Source organism: Lithobates pipiens, unplaced genomic scaffold (genome assembly GCF_037356315.1).
Source record: "Lithobates pipiens isolate NorthernLeopardFrog02 unplaced genomic scaffold, aLitPip1_a1.2 Scaffold_8, whole genome shotgun sequence".
NCBI classification, from domain to species: domain Eukaryota; kingdom Metazoa; phylum Chordata; class Amphibia; order Anura; family Ranidae; genus Lithobates; species Lithobates pipiens.
In genome coordinates, this window is record NW_027507903.1 from 616,876,118 (window position 1) to 616,895,620 (window position 19,503).

At 41.7% G+C, this 19,503-nt stretch overlaps 1 protein-coding gene across 1 annotated transcript in view; it reads left to right on the forward strand.

Annotated features, from left to right (window-relative positions):
* The window catches only part of LOC143961412 (mitochondrial 2-oxoglutarate/malate carrier protein), a 34,957-nt gene that overhangs the window by 10,616 nt on the left and 4,838 nt on the right, over window positions 1–19,503 (forward strand). Inside the window, exons 2-6 of the mRNA XM_077470694.1 lie at window positions 4,900–5,052; window positions 5,551–5,757; window positions 8,887–8,977; window positions 13,985–14,075; window positions 16,038–16,137. Of these exons, the coding sequence (XP_077326820.1) occupies window positions 4,900–5,052; window positions 5,551–5,757; window positions 8,887–8,977; window positions 13,985–14,075; window positions 16,038–16,137 (642 nt within the window). The remainder of the gene's footprint in view (window positions 1–4,899; window positions 5,053–5,550; window positions 5,758–8,886; window positions 8,978–13,984; window positions 14,076–16,037; window positions 16,138–19,503) is intronic.

A 19,503-nucleotide genomic window follows, 5' to 3' on the forward strand; every position in this document is an offset into this window, starting at 1 on the left:
GCTGCCTGCTCAATATCTTGTTCAGAGAGCCAACCAAGGCCATAACAGTGACCCCCTTCACACTTGACCGTTGTCTTGCAGTAAATTGTACACCTTGTACTCCATGAATACAAGGCGAAATCCCATTCATTTCGAGGCAGCTAATTCACATATGTGCAATGCAAATAAGTGAGTTTTTAAACATGCTGCATTTTAGATGAGCCCTTTTGCACACTTCCCGTTTGAAATTAATGTGAAATGTGCAAAAACACATTTTTTTTTTTTGCATATTTTGCACGTTTTCCAAGTCAAAAATGCATGTTACTGCCTATGCATCAGTATGAAAGAGCCCAAAGCCTTAGCCCAGCAGCAGAATCACCATGGTGCAACTAATCCCTTCCTTAATGGGCGTCCTTTCCTCATTGCCACTGCAGAAATGTTTTCCACTAACGAGTGATCGACAGCACAACCTCCCACTGATTCAGCCAGTAACACAATATTAGAAGACAAGTGGTCATTAAGCAAATTGTTGCAAGTTAATCATTTTCACGAGGTAATGGATTGTAATTTTTAAGTGGCTTTTCAGGTTTGTGTACACAGGTCAAAGTATATCGCTTTCAAGATAAGAAATTATCGCCATGTTATTAGGATTATACTTTAACCTGTACTTTCTCCTATATTGTTGTCACCCAAAGTATCCCTCTAAAGCTGACCATAGAGTTAAAGTGACCCTGTCATGGTGTCAACAAAGATTACACGGGTACTACCCTAAGAAGAAAGCAGCTTTGTACTTTGCTGTCCATTGGTCTGTTTGCAAAAACTGACCAGCTTAGCTCCTGATGCCAATCCAACTCCTTTGGGTAGTCAGATAGCAGGTTCCCCTTTATTTTTCTGACCCCTAGTCAGTGCAGGACACAATAGTGACTCAATGGTTGGCTGACGGAACCCCAGTGGCCTACAGAAAACGTGCTTCTTCTCAAAAACAATATTGTGGATTTGTATTGGAAGCTCTGTTACTGAGATTTGGACAGCCATAGTTCGTCTTGAATGCTGTTGTTGGACAGTCTGGGATTCCTGATTAATCAAAGCATTGTCTAAAGGCCCATAAACACAATCAGACTTTTTGACAACAAACATGCAAATTAGCTGTTTTGGAGCAACATCCGACCGTGTGTACGCTCCATCGGGCAAACTTTTTCGGTTTTCATTGGACTTTTGCTGGCTGTGCGAACGGACAAACTTTCTGTCAACAAAATTCCTATGGAGCAAAGTCTGATCGTGTGTACAGAAAACCATAGGACTTTTGTACAACACGCATGCCTAGAACTAATGCAAAAGATCAGACAACAATATAGAAGTTAAACAAAGGTGGCGTTAAAGAGCAGAAAAACCACATGATTTGGTGAAAGTTACCTGAAAAAGTCCTGCTGTGTGTATGCAATACAAGTTCTCGGCCGACGCCCTTTGTACAAAAATCCACAGGAAAGTTTGTACAAAATCGGATCATGTGTATGAGGCTTAAGTGTGATTTCCCATTCACCTATTGTTTCTGTCTGTTGGCTAATTTGTCTAACTCTTGGGGGTTCTTGATGGAGATTAGCCTTGTTTCAGCTCTACCTTGTTATCTAAACCATTGTGTGATGTTTTGGGTAAATATGTGGTTTTATTGTTCATGTGGTGGCTGACCTACCTTTTTTGAAGTGTATAGACACTTGTAGTTCTGTTCAATAAAGAATCATTCCTTTACCTCCAACATCTTGTCTGTGTATGATGCTTGGGGTAAAAGGCTGGTATTGGCTCTCGGAGGGCAGGAGGCACTGTTTGGCAGAAGGAAGCACCTAATCAGATTGCCAAGTGGTTCCTTCACGATCATCATGTGTATCCACACATGTAGCATTGAGACCTTGATGTAATTACCATGGAATGTGCCAAGTCAAATGTTGATTGCCCAAAAACTCTCAACCTGTTCTTGGACTTCCAACATATGCCTTGGCACAATCTATGGCAATTGGATTAATGTGTCTGTGCTACCTGTGTGGCTATAAATGTTGGGATGTGTTCCTATCACTCATTGGGACTGTTGTTTGGAGAAGTTGCAAAATATCTTCAACATACCAAACAAGTCTAGTTGTATGTTTCTAAGTATGACTATATATACGATGACCTGTATAAATTAGAGCCTTCCCAAACTAATAAATGGGCTGCATCCCACCTCTCAGCCTGGCTTCTGTTTCATCTGCTCTGGCACTTACTGTCCTCTTTTTCTCCAGCTTTTGAGATCAAGGGCAGGATAAGAAATCACCATGTACAGTGAAAAGTGCTTCCAATGGTTGGAAATGCTAATTGTTGCCCCATATTGAAAGCACAGCACAGCCCCATTGTCCCAAGTGATGGGCCTCTATACGGCCTATTGCATTCCTCCGCTCTGAGAAAAGAGGCTGGTGACCTTAGCATGGATGTCATAAAATATGTCCTTGGTGTCAGCCAGATTTCACAGGCCATTGTCCAGAGTGCTCAACAAAGGAGCCTCTCAGAGGAATATTGTACAGTGCAATAATGAAGACATTTCTGTTTTGGCAGTAGAACAGAGAACTATTAATGATTTGCGGACCATTTTGATAAACATTCCAGTAAAGCGCTGTTGGACTCTAATTGGCAAATGTAGCAAAGCCTCCTAAAATTCCTCCAGGTCCAAGACTCTAACCATACAGCCGAATGCTGAAATTTGGCCATGTGTCGTCTTTTTCACCTACAAAATAAAGAAAAATGTATACAACTAATGAATCCCTTTTGATCTGTTAAAACAAAAAGCATCCATTGATACATTTATCTGCTCAATAAGTGCAAAAAAAACCTGCTGACCCTTCCAAAAAGCTTGACCTGATAGCTTCCTGTACTTTTCTGAGTTATTTGCGGTATAAGCAAGGCAACTTAGACCTTCTTAGACTTAGAACTTTGATGGAGTCTTCTTCCAGGATCTCTTTCCAAACGGTTTCTTGCTTTTTTGAAGTCCACCAAACAACTGTCTGTTTGTCTCTCTTATGACATAGTTCAAGTTCTCCCCACTTCCTATACATCATTTCCTATACATCATTTCTATAGCAGCCTTTCTCATCCTTTTCAACACAGAGGAACCCTTGAAATAGTTCTCTAGTCTCGAGGAACCCCTGCTAAAAAATTGGAAATCTACAACTCATGATACATTAGTGTGATGGTCAGTGGGAAGAATTGTCCTTACACGTGTGGTCATTGGGAAGAATTCTTTCCTTACAGATGGCTAAAAAGATCAATGGTGTTGGTGGAAACTGATCCGAGAGGCAGAAATGGCCCAATGCTGAAGGAACCCCTAGCAACCTCTGGAGGAACCCTAGGGTTCCACGGAACCCTGGTTGAGAATCACTGTCCTATAGCATAATTTCCTGTCCTGAGCTTCACAAACCAGTTTAACAAGTTTGCATATGAATGGGAGAGGCCTAGTTTCCCCAAAAAATTTAACTAAAATCTAACAATTTATATCTCGGCTCTAAAAAAAAAAAAAATCACTAAAATATCCATATAGCAAAACAGTACTTTCTGGATTGACATTGGTTAGAATTATTTTCAGCTCTTTTCTGAAAGCCTCTTTCATGAGATGAGGTTCTATAGTCCTAACAATGCAGATCTGAGCTGCACTCCTTGCACCAGTCAATGCAATGCAACATTGCAACAGATGGTACCATGGAAAACCAAGGTAAAAGGAAAAGGAGTCATCGGCGCACTATTGAAATTCTACTTCATTTATTTGTGGAACGTCTGTTGACTTTCGGGACATGGAGTTCTTTGCTTGAGTGTCTCCTTGATGTAGGGACCCTACAAGGCTGTAAAACGTCAACATATGTGAGGTTCCACTTAAATTTGGGAGAATTTAATTGGAGTTATGGTGACTTCCTGTCTTTTATTGACACACTTCCTGTCCCAGAGTGATCACGCTGCACTTTCATAGATACAGTACAGCGGGTGAACACTAGGATAGAAAGGGATTCATTTGCTAAAATGGAGTGAAAAATCTGGTGAAACTCTGCATAGAAACCCATCAGATTCCAGGTTTTTTTTTGTCAAAGCTTAATCGAAGTGTGAAGCTGATTGGCTACCATGAACATTTGCCCCAGATTTTGCGCACTCCAGTTTTAGTAAATCAACTCAAAAGTGTGCTACTTGCAGGATCACCAGGTTACAATAAATGGGGGGGGGGGGGGGGGGGAATGAATACTTCTACCACATCAAAGTACTGGTAAGCTGCAATATATTACATTTTTTTTTTTTTTTTTTTTTTATATGCAGTGGGGAAAGATTGCAACTCATACAAAGTTTAAGGAAATCCGTCCCCCGTTGAAAGATTTACTCTCACCTCCAATTTTAGTGATGACTTTTTTTTTTTTTTTTTTTTTTTTACTTGGAAGCCTCTATCTTTTCTCTATGCCATCCAAATATAGGCAACAAAGTTTAATCTGAAATTTTACAGCTAGTGTAAAATGCATGAGTGACTACGGGTAATGGTATACAGTTAATGATTAATGGGAACCTTACTGGGTGCTGACCATTGCTGCTACTTAGGCTGTAGATTGGAGGACATGGGTCATGCACCTGTTGTAGGTCAGAGGATGTTGGGCATGCACCTGTTGTAGGTCAGAGGATATGGGTCATGCACCCAATGACACTTTGCACAATCACAGGAGAACTGTCATAGATGCTCTAGATGCTTTAAATCTCAGGGGGCTGTACTGGGCACTTACTGACTGGGTGCTAATTGCATTTTGCAGAAATAAAATTAAATTTCGTTTTGTTCCATTCAAAGGTTCTTTTTATTCAGAAAATTAAGAAGAGCATTTTATAACTGTCAGCAAATATTAATGCTTATATGATGCTGTTGTCTTTCTTAAGGATGGGGGCCACAGTTTTTGTACAGCCACTGGATTTGGTGAAAAATCGGATGCAGTTGAGTGGAGAAGGAGCCAAAACCAAGGAATACAAAACCAGTTTCCATGCTGTTGGCAGTATCTTGAAAAAGGAAGGCGTGAGAGGCATCTATACAGGGTGAGAATTGGTTATCAGTGTTCTTAATCTGTCATCCTGCAGGAGGAGGAGGACAGACTCATAGCTCCCTTCTGTCTTTATCACCCTGCATGAGGAGGACAGACTCATAGCTCCCTTCTGTCTTTATCACCCTGCATGAGGAGGACAGACTCATAGCTCCCTTCTGTCTTTATCACCCTGCAGGTGGAGGACAGACTCATAGCCCCCTTCTGTCTATCACCCTGCAGGAGGAGGACAGACTCATAGCTCCCTTCTGTCTGTATCACCCTGCAGGAGGAGGACAGACTCATAGCTCCCTTCTGTATGTATCACCCTGCAGGAGGAGGACAGACTCATAGCTCCCTTCTGTCTTTATCACCCTGCAGGAGGAGGACAAATTCATAGCCCCCTTCTGTCTATCACCCTGCAGGAGGAGGACAGACTCGTGGCTTTGAGTTATTTTTGATCAAGGAAATGCGTACCCTCTTCTGTAATCCCTGCACGTTCTGTATTTCACAGGTTATCAGCTGGTCTTCTGCGCCAGGCCACCTATACCACTACACGTCTTGGTATTTACACCATCTTGTTCGAGAAGCTGACAAAGGCTGATGGCACACCCCCTAACTTCTTCATGAAAGCTGCTATCGGGATGACGGCAGGGGCTACCGGAGCCTTTGTAGGGACACCAGCAGAAGTGGCTCTTATTAGAATGACCGCAGATGGAAGGTAAGATATAGACAGTGCATGGTACATAATCCCTTATGGGATGACAAAAATGTGAGGTTTTTGCAGAATGCCAAATGACAAGGCACATTGCAGTACTACACATTTTCTGTTACCTTTTGGGGCTGGTGTACAGAACCTGAAGCCAGAGAAATCCAGGGCAAAAGTACACTAGACTCCCAAAGCACTCACCAAAAATAGTTGACCCCCAAAGGTTATGCCCAGGAAGGTCAAATGATGCTTTTTTTTTTTTTTTAGCTCTGATCCATTATGCACACTCCACTGCCCAAAAATACTGTGTCCCATAGTATTCATCAACAAGAAGAAACCAGATTTGATAACACAGTGCAGTATTTTTAATAAAAATTACTCCAAATATTAAATACAAATATGCACTCATAAGCTATGCCCCCCCCCCCCCCCCCATTATCCCCAATTTTAACTTGCAGCACTTGCCGATTAACATTCATTAAATATTTTAAAGCAAAATAAGACATAACGCTATAGGATTTTATTATCGAATGGCAGCCTGATGGCCCATACCTCCAGATGATGTCCAAGAAGTGACGAAACGCTTAGGGGCAGGGACTCCTGGTTATTCAGGTTCTGCCAGTTGAAATGCATGCTGGCTCCTGATCAGACCAGAGCAGCGGCGCTTCTAGGAACAAGTCGGCAAGTCATTCGGCTGCTGGGAGGGGGGGGGGCACCATACCCTGTGAGTGCATATTTGTATTAACTATTTGGAGCAATTTGAAGGGAAAGGCTGGAGGTGAGATATGATCAATGTAGATTGCGGAGCAACAACACTTAATTGCAATTTTCTCCCATCGTCTTCCAGGACCGATTACTTGAGAGATGATTAGCTCTGCCCTCTGCAGGAAACAAAATCAAAGTGTTTCTCTTAGTTGCACCTTAGAGGCACTTCGGTGTGCACGGTCACAGATCGTACTCTGCATGTAGTAGTAATCTCCTAATTTGCCTGAAGGATTTTCTGACGTTACGGATTTAGCTGGAGAGCAAGACAGACGAGTTAATCTTTAAAAGTCATAATAATAATAGACGGTAACCTCACTACTGAAGATAAGAGCGAGCCAAATCCTGGATATTACAGGGCTAAATAGTAGAACTAAAGAGTTTTATGTATAACTAAATGTTTAATTACTGACTGATTACATGGCTGCAGAAGAAGATTCTGCCCCCCTTCCTGACCAGGCCATTTTTTGCGATACTGCACTGCGTTACTTTACTGACAATTGCACGGTCGTGCGATGCTGTACCCAAAGAAATATTTTTTTTTTCTTTCCCCACAAATAGAGCTTTGTTTTGGTGCTATTTGATCACCCCTGTGGGGTTTTTTTTTGTGTGCACTATATACAAAAAAAAGACCGACAATTTTGAAAGAAAAACATTTATTTAATTTTCTGCTATAAAACACCCCCCCCCCCCAAAAAAAAAATCACACTGCAGCCTCTCAGGAAGGGGGAGGGGGCCGAACTTCCTAAGGACAGGGCAGTGTCCTAAAAGTGGGTAAGGGTACCTGTCAAAAATGGGTACCCCCCCAAAGGTGCCGAATGTGGCACCGGAGGGGGAGGAGGAAGGAGAGCTTCCACTTTTGGAGGAAATTCCGCTTTAAACATTATCATGTGTGGCCAATGGAACGCTTACGGAGGATATTAGGATAATTGAAGCAATCAAATTAACCCATATGCTGTCAGAGTTCTCCATTAACCTTTTTGATGTGAAAAACACCGCCCCCCCCCCCGCCCCCCCCCATTGGTCCTATTCAAATAGAAATAATATAAAGTATTGAATATTATTGTCAAAGAAGCATGTCATGAAATAATAAACACAAAAATATAAAGCTATGAATGAAAAAGTGTTCATATTGTATCGGCTATGTCAAGGGAAATATATACATTCAAATAGTTATCAGAGAATAATCAATATAAATGTCCTTTTTAATGCAAGGTGACACGCATAAAAATGTGAACGCAAGAAAAAAACACCTCAATCTACAAAAAAAGGAGAGTCGGGGATAAAATGCCCTTCCTTGGTTCCCGCTGTGAGTTGTGCAGTCTTTCCATCCATGCAGTCCTGGGGTTCCTGCTGTTCTTCTTCCTCTTCTTTCCCTAGTGATGCCAGAAAGGATCTGAGCAGTTCTGACTGGTCAGCACCAGCACTTGGCCGACAAATCAGAACCGCTCCAATCCATCCCTGTTGTGTATCTGAGACAGGATGTGAGCAGAAGATACAGCAAAAAAAGGGCTATTAAAGAGGAAGTAAACTACCATTCGGATGCTTCTTTTCATTTAGTCCATTATAATAAGTAATTATCAGACTATAGCCCCTGTAATCCAGCCCAAATCGCATATTACTGACTGTTTAAATAAACTTTAAAAAACTTGTTTCCAGGGGTTAGGCAGCGCCATCTTAAGTATTGTTTTCTGAGTCCACAGTGGAGTGTTTTTCCGCCCTTACATTGAGCGCTTCCTGTACTGTTAACCAAGCCTCCTTCTAAATCCAACGTTTCTATGGCAACCCTGCTTCCCTGTTCATAGCTGACTTGTTTTATTTCATAGTATTTACTTGTGCTGCTTATTTAGTGTTTGCCTGTGTGAGTCCTATCAGCTTCAGCTGATAAGACTGCAGTTATTTCTGTCCCATGGCCTGGTTTACACTGCATGTGATGTCACATGGTGTGTAGGAGGAAGCTCTGAGATATTATGCAGCCTCCTGGGAGTTCAGTGTTTCTGCCATAGGAAGTCCTGATAATAGATAGATAAGACATGGAGAGTGTGCTGTAAATCAGGGGAGATCTGGGCATGCTCAGTGACGTCATTCTAAAGAACAAAAAGGATTACAACAATACTAAGCAAGTAAGGAGATATCTACAAGCAGTGTTCATTAGGGTGTTTTTATGCTGATTTACATGGGACAAAGTTGTGGGGGAGGGTTTACAACCACTTAAAAGCTAAAGTTTAATCTGCATAACTTTTCTATGCCCTAATTGGTTATTTTTGCCCCTCCCTTCAACATGCTAATAAATGATGAATAAAATCTTTCCATTTCCATTACATGTTGTTGTCTTTTTTTACCCCCAAAAATGTCTATTTGAACCTTGTTCTTGTGCAGGTTACCTCCTGACCAGAGGAGAGGATACAGCAATGTGTTTAATGCTCTAGTAAGGATGAGTAAAGAAGAGGGGATTACCACACTGTGGAGGGTGAGTGCTGGGTGACATGTTCACCTTCATTTGTCGGAAGCTGGTGATATTATTGTATAGATTTGTGTAATGATGAGGGTTGGGTTTAGCAGTGTAGACTGTGTAAAAGTCACAGTGTGTGTGTATGTATATGTGTGTATATGTATATATGTGTGTGTATGTATGTGTGTGTGTGTGTGTGTGTGTGTGTATATATATATATATATATATATATATATATATATATATATATATATATATATATATATATTTATTATAGCCACTTTATTAAGTACACCTGTTCAATTTCTTGGTAACACAAATTTAAAATGAGCCAATCACATGCCAGCAACTCAAAACATTTAGACCTCTAGATGTGGTGAAAGTGACTTGCTGAAGTACAAACCGAGCATCACAATGGGGAAGAAAGGGAATTTTAGCGACTTTGAACATGGCATGATTACTGGTGGCAGATTGGCTGGTCTGAGTATTTCAGAAACTGATCTACTGGGATTTTCAAACACACAACCATCTCTCGGGTTTGCAGGGAATGGTGCGAAAAAGAGAAAATATCCAGTGAGCGGAAGTTGTGTGGAGGAAAATGCCTTGTTGAGGTCAGAGGAGAATGGGTAGACTGGTTCCAGATTATAAAAGGGGAACAGGAACACAAATAACCACTCGTTACACCCAAGGTATGCAGAATAGCATCTCGGAATGCACAACATATCAAACCTTGGAGTAGATGTGCTATAGCAGCAGAAGACCACACCGGGTGCCACACCTGTCAGCTAAGAGCGGGGAACTGAGGCTACAATTCACACAGGATCACCAAAATTGGACAAAAGAACATTGGAAAAATGTTGACTGGTCTGATGAATCTCTATTTCAGTTGCGACATTCGGATGGTAGGGTCAGAATTTGGTGTAAACATGAAAGCATAGATCCATCCTGCCTTGTATCAACAGTTCAGGCTGGTGGTGTTGTAATGGTGTGGGGGGATATTGTCTTGGCACACTTTGGGCCCCTTAGTACCAATTGAGTATCGGTTAACCACTTAAAGACTGAGCCTCTTTCTGAGATTTGGTGTTTACAAGTTAAAAACATTTTACTCTAGAGCAGGGCTTGATAAATTTGCTTGGAATCTAGGAGCCAGCTAAAAAAGTTAGGAGCCAGGTCCGTGACGGCATCCGGACCTGTCCTTGGCCTGACATGTAGACGAATGAGGGAAAGATAGCCCGCGCCCCCCCCCCCCCCCCCACCTGTCTCCAAGTCATTGCCCATAGTTCTTAGAGGGACATTTTATTTATTTATTTTTTTCAAATGACAATTTTATTTTTAAAAAATTGCATTTTAGTGTAAATATGAGATGTGAGGTCTCTCTCACCGCAGATCTCCTATTTAAGAGGACCTGTCATGCTTTTTTCTATTACAAGGGATTTTTACATTCCTTGTAATAGGAATAAAAGTGACACAAATTATTATTATTTTTTTTTAAAAGAGCAGTGAAAAAAATAAAAGTTAAAATAAGAAAAAAAATAAAATAATTTTAAACGCGCCCTGTCCCGCCAAGCTTGAGTGCCGAAGCGAGCGCATATGTGAGCAGCGCCCGCATATGAAAGGCGGTATTCAAACCACACATGTGAGGTATCGCCGTGATCGGTAGAGCGAGAGCAATAATTCTAGTCCTAGACCTCCTCTGTAACTCAAAACATGCAACCTGTAGAATTTTTTTAAACGTCGCCTATGGAGATTTTAAAGGGTAAAAGTTTGTCGCCATTCCATGAGTGGGGGCAATTTTGAAGGGTGACACGTTGGGTATCAATTGACTCGGCGTAACATTATCTTTCACAATATAAAAAAAAAATTGGGCTAACTTCACTGTTTTATTTTTTTATTAAATAAATTATTTTTCCCCAAAAAAGTGCGCTTGCAAGTCCACTGCACAAATATGATGTGACAGACAGTATTGCAACGACCACCATTTTATTCTCTAGGGTGTTAGAATAAAAAATATATATAATGTTTAGGGGTTCTAAGTAAGGGGAAGCTCCATTAGCATTGCTGGTTGTCATACCAATGGCCACCACAAGAGGGCGCCAGATTCCAGAAGGAACCATAGGACCGCAGAAGGCCTCAAAGCCGCGGCCTCAATTACCGGCCGCCGACGCGATCACGACGGGGGGGTTCCACGGAGACAGGATACCCCCAGCTGTGCTGCCCCAGGCGCCAGGTCGCTAATTCTAGTCGCAAATGCGACCTGGCGCCCGGGTTTTGTCGAGCCCTGCCCTAGAGAATAAAATAGCCGTTGTTGCAATACTTTCTGTCACACTGTATTTGGGCAGCAGTCTTGCAAGTGCATGTTTTTTTGAAAAAAAATACACTATTTGAATAAAAAAAAAAAAATAAGACAACAGTAAAGTTAGCCCATTTTTTTTATATATTGAGAAAGATAATGTTACGCCGAGTAAATTGATACCCAACATGTCACGCTTCAAAATTGCGGCCACTCGTGGAATGGTGACAAACTTTTACCCTTAAAAATCTCCATAGGGGATGTTTAAAAATTTCTGCAGGTTGTTTTGAGTTACAGAGGAGGTCTAGGGCTAGAATTATTGCTCTCGCTCTAACGATCGCGGCGATACCTCACGTGTGGTTTGAACACCGGTTTCATATGCAGGCGCTACTCACGTATGCGTTCGCTTCTGCACGCAAGCTCGGTGGGACGGGGCATGCTTTAAATTTTTTTTTAATTTTACCTTTTTTATTATATTTACACTGTTCTTTTTAAAAAAACAAAAAAAAATTGTGTCACTTTTATTCCTATTACAAGGAATGTAAACATCCCTTGTAATAGAAATAAAAGCATGACAGGTCCTCTTAAATATGAGATCTGTGGTCAAAAAGACCTCAGATCTTATATTTACACTAAAATGCAATAAAAAAAAAAATTAAATGTCATTTGAAAAAAAGTCCCTTTTTAAGTGCTAGCGAAGTTTTGGCACTGTAGTGATGTAGGTAGTCTCCATATCAACCCAGGGATCAGACTCGATTGCCTCCGCTGCTACCAACAGCTCCCGCCGCCGATAAGTGATCTTGTGGCGAATCCGCCACAGAGACCACTTTTATCTGAAAGCAGACTGCTAGCTGCTGCCATAACAACGATGTTCCTCTTCAAAGGTAGCGACGTAAAGAGACGGCGGGTTGTCTATAAGTGGTTAAACAACCCCACAGCCTACCCGACTATTGTAACTGACCATGTCCATCTCTTTATGACTACAGTGTACCCATCTTCTGATTGCGCAGCGGTCTTTCAGCTGCAGTCTTTTGGGAAAAAATACACTTTACTCAACTTTAAAAAATACTAAACCGTAAAGTTAGCCCAATTTTTAAAACAAATTTTTTTGTATATTGTGAAAGATAATATGCTGACTAAATAGATACCGAACATGTTATGCTTTTAAAATTGTGCACTCATGGAATGGTGAAAAACTACGGTACTTGAAAATCTCCATAGATGACTTTCATTTTTTTTTTTTTTTTGTGGGTACCAGTTTTGAGTTGTTGGAGGTGTTTTGCTAGAATCATTGCTCTCACTCTGAAGATCATGGCGATACCTCATGTGTGATTTGAACATTTACACTCCTGGACGTGACTTACATATGTGTTTTCTTTGGTGCGCTGGGGACGGGAGCGCTTTAACCACTTAAGCCTCGGACCATTTTGCTGGCCAAAGACACAAGCACGATTCAGCACTGCGTCGCTTTAACTGACAATTGCGCGGTCATGCGACGTGGCTCCCAAACAAAATTGACGTCCCTTTTTCCCACAAATAGAGCTTTCTTTTGGTGGCATTTGATCACCTCTGCGGTTTTTATTTTTTACGCTGTAAACAAACAAAAAAAAAGCATCAATTTAAAAAAAAAAATAATTTTTTACAATTTGCTATAATTAATATCCCCCAAAAATATATAAAAAAAAACATTTTTTTCCCCTTAGTTTAGGCCGATACGTATTGTTCTACATATTTTTGGTAAAAAAAATAAAATCGCAGTAAGCGTTTATTGATTTTGGTTTGCGCAAAAGTTATAGCGTTTACAAAATAGGGGATGAGAACCTTCTTCCCTCAGCCAGAACACTGAAGATTGATCGTGGATGGGTCTTCCAGCATGACAATGACCCAGAACATACAGCCAGGGCAACAAAGGAGTAGTTCAAGAAGAAGCACATTAACCCTTTAACCTTCTGCTCCACCGTTTGGTAGCGCACATTTTGAGTCACGCTAACTCGTTGAAAAATGTGGACTTTAAAGGGTTAAGGTCATGGAGTTGCCTAGTAAGTCTCCGGACCTTAATCCCATAGAAAATGTATGGAGGGAGCTAACATTTCGAGTTACCAAGCGACAGCCAAGAAACCTTAGGGCAGTGGTCCTCAACTCCTGTCATCAGGACCCATTAACAGGCCAAGTTTTATGTATTACCTTGGGGAGATGCAGACTAGAATACTGCAATCACTGAGCAGAAAATGATATAACCTGTGATGTATTTCAGTCATCTTGAAAACCTGGCCTGTTAGTGGGTCCCGAGGACAGGGGTTGAGAACCACTGCCTTAATGATTTAGAGAAGATCTGTAATGAAGAGCGGACCAAAATTCTTCCTGAGATGTGTGCAAACCTTGTCACCAACTAAAAGAAATGTCTGACCTCCGATTGCCAACAAGGGTTTCTCCACCAAGTCATGTTTTGCTTGAAGTTCAAATACTTATTTTACTCAATTTATAACATTTGTATCATGTGTTTTTTTTTTTTCTGGATTTTTGGTTGATATTCTGTCTCTATCATTTAATATCCACCTCTAATAACAATTATAGACCCTTCATTTCTTTGTAAGTGTAAAGTTACAAAATCTGCAGGGTTTCAAATCATTAGTTTCCACTGTATAGTGTTTGTATGTGTGTGTGTGTGTGTGTATATATAATATATTAGTCACAATAAAATGTTATCCAGATATTAATTATATTCTGTCTTCCAGGGCTGTGTACCCACCATGGCTCGTGCTATTGTTGTAAATGCTGCACAGTTGGCATCCTACTCCCAATCCAAGCAGTTCCTACTTGATTCTGGTAAGACTTACTGAGTAAATCCACTATAACATTTTTTTTACATTTAAACCATCTATATTATACTCCTATGACCCTCTAGTGCAGTGGTCTCCAAACTGTGGCCCGGTGAGCCCCTTGTATGTTTTTATCTGGCCCTTGGGGCACTTTTCCTTCCACTGATAAAATACACTCTTCCTCCCGCTAACCCCAACATTGGGACACTATTCCACTGACCCCAACAATAGGGCAGAATTCCTGCTACTGATATTAACGATGGGGCACTATTTTTCCCACTGACACCAATGATACAGCACTATACCTCCCCACTGACCTCAATGATGGGACACTGCTCCTCCCATCGACACCAATGAATGCGGCACTATACCTCCCCACTGACACCAAGGATGCGGCACTATACCTCCCCACTGACCCCAGTGATGCGGCACTATACCTCCCCACTGACACCATTGATGGGGCACTTTTCCTCCCACTGACACCAATGATGGGATATTATTCCTCCCACTGACACCTATGATGGGGCACTAGTTATCCCCATTGACACCAATGATGGGGCTCTATTCCTCCCACTGACTCCAATAACTCTGCACTTTTCCCTCTCACCAGCGATGGGGCATTATTTCTCCCCCTAAAACCAAAGATACATTGTTTACTCCCACTGACGCCAGGACAATTTCTACTCTTAATGGTCACAGTCCAGCTCTCCTTAAGTCTGGAGTATACAAAACTGGCCCTTTGCTTGGAAAGTTTGAAGACCTCCAGATTGTGGGGAGAACAAAGACCCCTAGGAGAAGTAGTGGTCCCTCTCATAATGGCCATGGCTGGTGTACAGTCCCAGGTGCTCAAGCACCGAGATGTCACCAATAGAATGCCTGAAAGATATAAGAAACCAAAGGCTAGCACTTACCAGACATTGAAATATAATTTTTTGTTGCACTATTTATGTAAAAAAAAAAAAAAAAACACTTCATATATCATCACTTCCACCACAAATCCAAGAGGGGAGCATATTCCTCGGCTATAGATAATAGGTGGATGCATATAAATCATTTCTTTTGAAGGGGTTGTAAAGGTTCAGGTTTAAAAAAACAAAAACAAACATGTTATACTTACCTCCGCTGTGCAGTTGATTTTGCACAGAGTGGCCCCGATCCTCCTTTTCTGGGGTCCCAGTATAGGTTCCAGGGTGCTCCTGGCTCCTCTTCTTCTTGAGTGCCCCGTCGGAGAAGCGAACTCCCTTGGGGCACTCGTGTGGGCGTGCTCCTGTGTCCTGCTGCTGCGTCTGTTGACACAGACAGGACTAGGCTCCACCCCCTGTGCCTGTGTCATTGGATTTGATTGACAGCAGCAGGAGCCAATGGCTGTGCTGCTATCAATCTATCCAATCATGACATGAGACACCGGCAGAAGCTGGTGTGCTTGTTCCTGTCGTGGGACTTACTGGGCACAGGTAAGTATAAGAGGGGTTCGGGGGGCAGCTGCAGTAAAGAAGGGTTTTCACCTTAATGCAGGGTTCTCAAGCTGTTGGCCTTCCAGCTGTTGCGGAACTGAAAGTCCCATCATGCCTCTGCCTGTGGGAGTCATGCTTGTAACTGTCAGCCTTGCAATGCCTTATGGGACTTGTAGTTTTGAGACAGCTGGAGGGCTGCCAGTTTGCGACCCCTGCCTTAATGTATAGAATGCATTAAGGTTAAAAACGCAGAGGGTTTGCCACCCCTTTTTAATGCCTCTATGTCTTTCTGTGCATCAAAGTCTCCCACTTAGGACAGATAAAGCCATACATAGATAGTTACCACTATGTTAGTGCAAGATGTGGAATTGACGTTGGGACATTGGTGTTAAACACCAATCAGCAGTCACTGAGCTCTGTGAAATATATGTGTAATAAGAACTGGGTGCACACAGTACATTTCATGATGATAATATCACAGCTCAGCAAGAATAATCCGTGTTTATTTCTTACAGGATATTTCCGGGATGATATCCTCCTTCACTTCTGTTCCAGTATGATCAGCGGGTTGGTCACCACGGCTGCCTCTATGCCAGTCGACATTGCAAAAACCAGGTAGAGGACCAAACGGTGTTCTGTTACGTCCTTTGTTTCAGTGCATGTTGATGTTTCTGTAAAGATCTAGCATGTAATCCTGGTCAGCTATAATTTTACATTATATATGCCAGTTCTGTGTTATGACTGGTACTCCTTACTTTCATCGCAAGTCTCTCAGACTGGAGTCAATACAATATATCTAGGTAACTAATAGCCACTTGCATAGAAAAGGGGTAGCCGTTTGTAGTGCTTGACAGATGGAGAGAATCCTTAACCGCTTGCTGGCCGGCTCACGCCGATATACGACAGCAGAAGGGCATGTACAGGCAGATTAATATACCTGTACGTTGCCCTTTAAGAAGCAGTTTGTGGGCGCGTGTGACCACTGTGACCACCGTGAGTGTGTTCGCGGGTCCCACAGACACTGCCCACGAGGATACCCGCGATCGTCTCACGGAGAGGAAGAACAGGGAAATGATGATGTAAACAAGCATTTCCCCGTTCTGCCTTTTGACACGGACACTGATCACAGCTCCCTGTAATGTGGAGCAGTGATCAGTGTTGTCACACAAGGCCCTCTCCCCCACAGTTAGAATCACTCCCTAGGACACACTTAACCCCTACAGCGCCACCTAGTGGTTAACCCCTTCACTGCCAGTCACATTTACACAGTAATCAATGCATTTTTAATTGCACTGATTGCTGTATAAATGTGCATGGTCCCAAAATGGCACCAAAACTGTCCGATCTGTCCGCCATAATGTTGCAGTCACGATAGAAATGGCTGATCGCTGCTAGTAAAAAAAAAACGAATTATTAATAAAAATGCCATAAAACAATCCTCTATTTTGTAGAAGCTGTAACTTTTGCACAAACCAATCAATAAACGCCTTTCCCACTCTTTGATCGAGATCCTTTGTAGATGGGGTCGCCTTGTTGTTCCCTCCTATCCTTTCTGCTGTCACTTGGCAGGATCTGAATCTGGTTCTCTCTGTCCTTAAACTGCCATTTAAACCCACCAGAGACGTATCTCTTTCTGTGCTCACTCAATAAGTAGCGTTTCTCGCAGCCCTCTCTGGGAGGACAGCGTCTAAATTGGCCAACCCTCTTTCTTTCTAGTTTTCCATGGGGACCAGATGATGCTGAGGCCAAGGACTTCATTATTGCCTAAACTAGTTTCTGCCTTTCACCTCAATCAAGACAGTGTGGTTTCGTTCCTATGTTGGGCTCCAGTTTACCCAAAGCAAGTTTCCCTCCATTGACCGGAAGTAGTTCAGGTTGTGAGAGTTTCTCTCAGCCATGGCTTCGAGTCTTCCTGTAAAGGTCCATCAGCTTTTTGTACCACCATCTATGGGTGATTTAGGCAGACCTTAAGGCCCCATTCATACCTCAGTGTTTTGTACTCAAACACTGGAGGAGAAAGAAGAATAAATTATTCTCTATGGAGATGGTTCATATCTCCACTACAAGTTGCCTGAAGCTCAAAAGGGTTATGGAGCTTATTTTTTTTTTTTTAAGCTCAAATCGGGCCAATCGGTGCATTTTCTGTTCCATAGAAATGTATTGTGTAATGCCCTGTACACACAGTCGGACGTTCCAACGACAAAATCCGTCTGATTTTGTCCCAAGGCTTTTGGCCCAAACTTGTCTTGCATACACACGGTTGCACAAAGTTGTCAGAAAATCTGATCAATTCAGAACAAGGTGACGTACAACACGTACAATGGGACTATAAAGACGCCAGTAGCCAATAGCTTTCGTCTCGTAATTTATTCTGAGCATGCATGGCACTTTGTCTACACGCGATCGGAATTTAAACGATCGGACTTTGTTGTTAGAAAATTTTAGATCCAGATCTCAAACTTTGTGTGTTGGAAATTCCGATGGAAAAAGTCCCATGGAGCCCACACACAATTGGAATTTACAACAACACAGTCCGATCGCACATTTTCCATTAAAGTCTGACAGTGTGTACAGGGCATATGCAATAATTAAAAATAATAAAATAATACATAAATGAATAAAGATACAGAGAATAAGTAAAATAACACTATCCCCAACCCCTAAGCCTAATATTAACCCCCAACCTAAAAAAAAATATAAGTAATTAACCCATAATCTTTAACCCCTTACAAAACAAGTCAAAAAAATTTATAAATATTAAAAGTGGATGGGAAAGTTGAAAAACATAGCAATTAATGATGATACAGATGATATTTTTCTCTATTGGCTAGTAAAAAAAAAAACACATTAAAGTAAAAATAAAACGCTTTAAAAACGCCGTACAAATAAAAACGCTCAAATGTGCATAAAAATACCTGGGGAAAAAAAACCACTCAGGTGGGAATGTAGCTTAACCACTTACCGACCAGCACACGCCGATGTACGTCCTATTTTTGAAGAGGGATATCTCTCGGTAACGGCAGCAGCTGCTGCCACAACCGAGATATCCATCTCTTCAGGCGCCGGTCGTCTGTACGATAATGGTGGTCTCCACATCGGATTCGCCACGAGATCACCGCTATCGGCGGCGGGAGAGGTGCCACTCCCCCTCCCGCACCTTCCGTTGCTTACCGGAGCCGTCGGTAGCGGCGGAGGCGATCGGGTCCTTTCGCTAGCTGGGTATGGAGACGAGTGAGGCTAAGATGGCCCCCACCCGTCTCTATACCATAGGAGGGCGGAAGCGACATCAAAACTTCACTTCCGCCCATACCTCTATTTTTTCTTTTTTCTTTTTTTTTTTTTTTTTTTTTTTTGCATTTTAGTCCAAATATGAGATCTGAGGACTTTTTGACCCCAGATCTCATATTTAAGAGGACCTGTCATGCTTTTTTCTATTACAAGGGATGTTTACATTCCTTGTAATAGGAATAAAAGTGATCCGTTTTTTTATTTTTTTTTTTAAAACAGTGTAAAAATAAAATCAATTAAAATAAATAAGAAAAAAAAAGGTTTTTAAAAACACCCCGTCACGACGAGCTCGCGCAGAGAAGCGAGCGCATATGTGAGTAGCACCCGCATATGAAAACTGTGTTCAAACCACACATGTGAGGTATCGCCGCGATCGGTAGAGCGAGAGCAATAATTCTAGCCCTAGACCTCCTCTGTAACGCAAAAAATGCAACCTGTAGAATTTTTTAAATGTCGCTTACAGAGATTTTTGAGTCTAAAAGTTTGACGCCATTCCACGAGCGGGCGCAATTTTGAAGCATGACATGTTGGGTATCAATTTACTTGGCGTACCATTATCTTTCACAATATAAAAAAAAATTGGGCTAATTTTACTGTTGTCTTATTTTTTTATTCAAAAAAGTGAATTTTTTCCAAAAAAAGTGCGCTTGTAAGATACGGTGTGAAAAGTATTTCAATGACCGCCATTTTATT